General features: G+C 49.6%; 1 protein-coding gene across 1 annotated transcript in view; it reads right to left on the bottom strand.

Moving 5' to 3' along the window:
- Nucleotides 1-2,504: 2,504 nt before the first annotated feature.
- Nucleotides 2,505-4,705, bottom strand: part of JAKMIP1 (janus kinase and microtubule interacting protein 1) — a 133,806-nt gene continuing 131,605 nt past the window's right edge. Inside the window, exon 13 of the mRNA XM_006153660.2 lies at nt 2,505-2,854. Within this exon, the coding sequence (XP_006153722.1) occupies nt 2,681-2,854 (174 nt within the window). The 3' untranslated portion in view covers nt 2,505-2,680. The remainder of the gene's footprint in view (nt 2,855-4,705) is intronic.

Raw genomic sequence — 4,705 nt, 5'->3', positions numbered from 1 at the left:
CCCCTGGACAGGTAAACCTGGCGTTCCGGCGGGCTTGTCAGCTTCGCGGAGGCACCCCCAGGCACGCTACCTTAACTCCTTCCTGGTGACAGAACAGCTGGAGCGCGCTGCTGTTGTTCTCGGGGAAGGTGGTGATTTGGAGGTTAAATGCTGGCGACCTCCGCTCTCTCTCCTGGGGAAAAGATTCGGTTTAAAGACAGAACTTGACTGGTTTATTCACCACTTGCCATTTTCCCATGTTACTCCACAAAAGCCAATGAATTCCAGTAGGCAAAGGAATTACTAACAGTGCACTCGGACTACAACCTCCTCGTCTGTGAAATATGTTTTCCCACCTTCCCATGCGGTAGATCGCCTTTGGAAATCTGTTTACTTCTTACCTACGTTGCTAGGAAAAATGATGGTTAACAGAGTATCACGAGTTTACCTACTGCAAGATCAAAAACCCACGGTGTCAGAATTACAGCACCGGATAAAAACCATTACACTAAATTTCAAGATAACAAAACCCAGCAACTACGGTGCATTATTCAGTGCCAAGCGCATCGTCATCCCAGTTTACCCACACGCAACCTCATGAAGCAAGCATCGTTGTTTCTGTTCTGTAGACAGAGGGAGGCTCAGGGAATCTGAGTCCACGATGCCACTCTTGTGAGCGGCAGAGCCAGGCCCCAAACCCTGGCTTCTCATCCTTCTCGGTATAATCAGCTAACAAGAACCACACTGACACAGCTCATGAGCATCCTGCCCCTCCTAGATTTATAGTCCAATCTCAATGACTAAGGGGACAGCAAGCTTTTTTCCCAGAAGGGGTTATTAGTCATAGATAAAGGGGCAAGTTATTAAAAAGGTCAGTAGAAGCCTACTGATTTACAGGAACAAAGCACATTAACAATACTCTGGTCTCCAAAGTATTTCCTACACGGAGCTGACTTTCATTCTCTAGCAACAGACTATTAGAGAAGTCATAAAGGGTCAGCCGAAAGGTCTTTGCAAAGTATACCTTTAAATCAAACTGCTTCCATTTGATCAAAATTAAAGCCAGATAAAAATAATATGCTTTGGACCACTCCATCAGAATCTTGCTACAGAACCAATGGGCTTCTTTCATAATTTGATGAATAACTACAACCAAGATCAGCACAGATTTAGACGGCAGGTCTTAAGACGTTCTCGGCTATGGTTGCAGGAAAGAGCAAAGGTGGGACCATTCATTCGGTTAATTTCTGTGAAGCCCCAGCCTGGCTCCCTTAGGTTTGACACAATCTAGAGAGAAAGCTTTATTTCCCGTATGAGCCCAGGATGCGATTTATGACGGCTCGGTTCCTCAGGTGCCTTTCTGTCAACAACAGTCTCCACAGAAAAGAGGGCCTAGAAAGCTCAGATTTTATACGAATGAAAGTAAGCAATACTGGTTTCTAACGGTTCTGAAGGACAGTGGAGACACAGAAAATTCTAGTACACTGAGCAGCGCCCACGGGACGCTCATGAGAAGGACTCAGAACAAAGACTTGCGAAAGGCTTTCTGACAGTGGCAGCGCTATAAGCAACGGCCCCCGTCACTTCAAAGTTCTGTCGCATGAAGAAAACACGCAGGGTGTGCTCGGGCAAGAGCTGAGAGACACAGTGACCCTCGGTGCTGAGAACCGGGTCCCTCCAGCACAAGTGCGGATGAGTGGTGCTAAGGCAGACGGGACGGAACTGAAGCTGGGGAGAGAGTACAACGGGAGCAGCCACGGACACTGTGACGGTGCTCACTGGGAGGTTCCGTACATGCAGAGGTCCAGCTGTGAGGAAGCAGAGCCGTGTGGCCACAAGTGCTTACAGACACTCATCGCAAACTTAAGTGATGTGTAAAATGTTGATGGTTTTTAAACAGAAACGAAAAGGGGGGGTTATGAAGTGCCATGAGAGCAAGGCAACACAGTAACACACCCGAGGCAAGATTTCAGTTGGAAGCGACAAAACCATCAATATTCTTTCACGGAAGTCCACTCGGTGCATTGGCAACGTTCCTGAAGGAACTCGGTTCCTACGTGTGAACAGTACTCAGTCTCCCTCCAGCAGTTTTGAGCTGCAGTTTTGAGATCCGAATAGTAATTTCTTTAGTCCAATACTGCTGTGGTGCCCGGGTCTGCATTTACTGGATCAAAGAGGCTGAGCAACGTGACTCGTTGTTTTAAAGGCCTAAGCAAATCCATTCTTCCACCCTGTCTTTACTTACCTTCGTTTACCTCAGCACATAGAGACTGCCCAAGCGGGCCTTACACACATTACAGGGTTAACTGTGGGCCAGGTTAGACTCTGCTATTTCAAAAGGTGAGGTTCGCTGCATGCAAGATCACTTAAAAAGGTGTGTTATTAATTGCAACAGTGCTTCTGTCCAGTCTGCAGAAGGCGTACGTATCCAGTGACTATGCATGCAGGAAAGAAGTAGTTATGGAAATGAAACACAAATAAAAAAGGCAAACTATTGCAAAAACAAATTATTTTATTAAGTGCAAAACAAGCTGTAGGCAATAAATATATTAGCTCTGGTACATGTCCATAGACTTCCGTGAGCATTCTCTCCAGAACATTAAGGCAGTGAAAGTATTCCGAACATACAGATTTAAAAAAGAAAGAAAGAAAGAAACTATAACATGTCCCCTTTACACATGCTTGAAAACATCTGGGAGCTTTACATGAATTTCAGTTTGGGTTCAAAGAGAATGTCTGCTCCGTTTGAGAGTTTACAACAGATAGAGTCTCTTACTTCGAGTTCTAGCACTCGGAATTCTAACAGCTCGTTCTGATCCTTTGCGTCTTGCATTTCGTTCTTCAGCTGGTTCTCTTCCATTTCCAGCCTGTAAATCTAGAGCAGAGATACCTGTGGATTAACAGGCTGGTGGCGGACCCACCGTCTCTCACCAGGGTCTCCTGGCCAAGGCCGCCTCAGCGAGCGGCCTAAGGGAAATGGGACTGAGTCAATGGAGGGGACGCGAGGGGAAGCCAGGGTGGCAGCAAGTGTGTGAAGCAGGCACGGCAGGCCCTTTCTGCCGACGAGGCTGGGCCGAGTCCACCCCGTCACCCCAAGCCTAGCCCGGTGGAGCAGTGGCCCCTTTCATAGTAGCCGAGTAAGTGAACGGTGGGAAAACAGAGGCACCAAGCTAGGAAGTCCCTCCCCTGAGGGAGAACAGAAGGAGCGAGAGTGCAGCTGGGTGGTGCTTCTTCTCCCAAAGCCCGTCGGTGTCTTTTTCACCCACACTGCCCCAGGATCAGTCCACCTGACAGCGTCCCAGCAAAGCACAGCAGGGAAGGAAGGGTTTCTTACTTTCCTACAAAGGTTCAATAAGAAGCCTTCGTGGTAGCAGTTATCCCAAAGCACGTATCAGTCAGGGAAGCAAGACTGGGCCCACGCCTCAGCTAGGAGATGCCGGGAAGCTACTCAGTACCCCGTGCTCAGCTTCTGTCCAAGCAGGGTAAGAGGAACACCATCTCCCAGCTTATAAGATGATGTTCGTAGATGAGAGAGTTTGAATAAGTCCTTGGAACCATTCCTGATCCCTGAGGGGCTCTGGACCCCCATAGCAATGGCAGCAGTACATGCTGGGAGAACGGGGGAGGAATAAGTCCTTGGAACCATTCCTGATCCCCGAGGGGCTCTGGACTCCCAAAGCAATGGCAGCAGTACATGCTGGGAGGACGGGGGAGCTCTCCCCATGTCTGCGGGATGCCCAGGAGGATGGTCTGAACCGGCTCTGTGGGCCCATCCTAAAGGACAGAACCAGGAACTGGGCTTTGATTCAAAGTGAGGAAGATGTCTCCCCTCATGAGAGCTGCCCGGGCCCTATGGCTCTCCTCCCTGCAGTGCCCAAAATGACCTGGGGAAGACTCACGTGGTCTGAGCAGACCTCAGAGGTCCTTGGGGACCTTGGGCTTCCTGATTCTCTGAAGCAGGGGGTCACTTACCTTTTCCAGCAAGTCCTGGTTGGTTCTGATGAGTAGCTGCTTCTCTTCAACCCACTTGGAATCCTAAGGAGAGTACTAAGTATGTTCACACTCACTAAAGCCAGCAGAGAGCTAAGTAACGGGCATCCGGGAAGCTATCTGTAGGAAGGCCAACAACTACTAGACCTCATTGCTGGTCCAAACCGTTACACCCAAAAAGGAGAGATGCAGGTTGTGGGGTACACCTTCTCCACTCGTCTGCAGTCCCCCCAAAGTGCAGAGTATTCATTCTGCTAGCATCATCAGCTCAAGACCGAGTCTACTCCAGCAGGCCCTGGCACGCCCTGAAGGCTGGCTATGCCCGTGACCTGCTGCATTTACACACTGGGGTTCTCTCAGCCCCTCAGCCTGTGCTGTCCTTCCCTTGCCTTTGCCCGGTCAGGTGCAGTCACGTAGGTTTCGTGAGCATCTGGCACTAAGATTGTCTTCTAACCGTGGCATCCTAGAGTCAAGCCCGGTGCCTGGTACCCAGTGGTGCTCAGAAACCTCGGAGTGTATGGATGGATGAGTAAATGAAGACATGGGGCGCCTTCTCGAATTCCTCCCTCTCAGCTGATCTGTGGCTGAGCTGGGACTAGGCCAGGATCCTTTCATGGTAGGTCAGGTAAAGCCCATTCAATGCTGGCATTATAGAATGCTTAAAATCTAAGGCCTAGCCTACACCTGGCTCTCCTGATACAGGATGTCCAGAAAAGGACTGGCTGCCTCCTTGCTG

Source organism: Tupaia chinensis, unplaced genomic scaffold (assembly GCF_000334495.1).
Source record: "Tupaia chinensis unplaced genomic scaffold, TupChi_1.0 Scaffold000384_1, whole genome shotgun sequence".
Classification (NCBI taxonomy): domain Eukaryota; kingdom Metazoa; phylum Chordata; class Mammalia; order Scandentia; family Tupaiidae; genus Tupaia; species Tupaia belangeri.
Note: the sequence above shows the minus strand (reverse complement) of the source record. Positions and strands in the feature narration are given on the sequence as shown.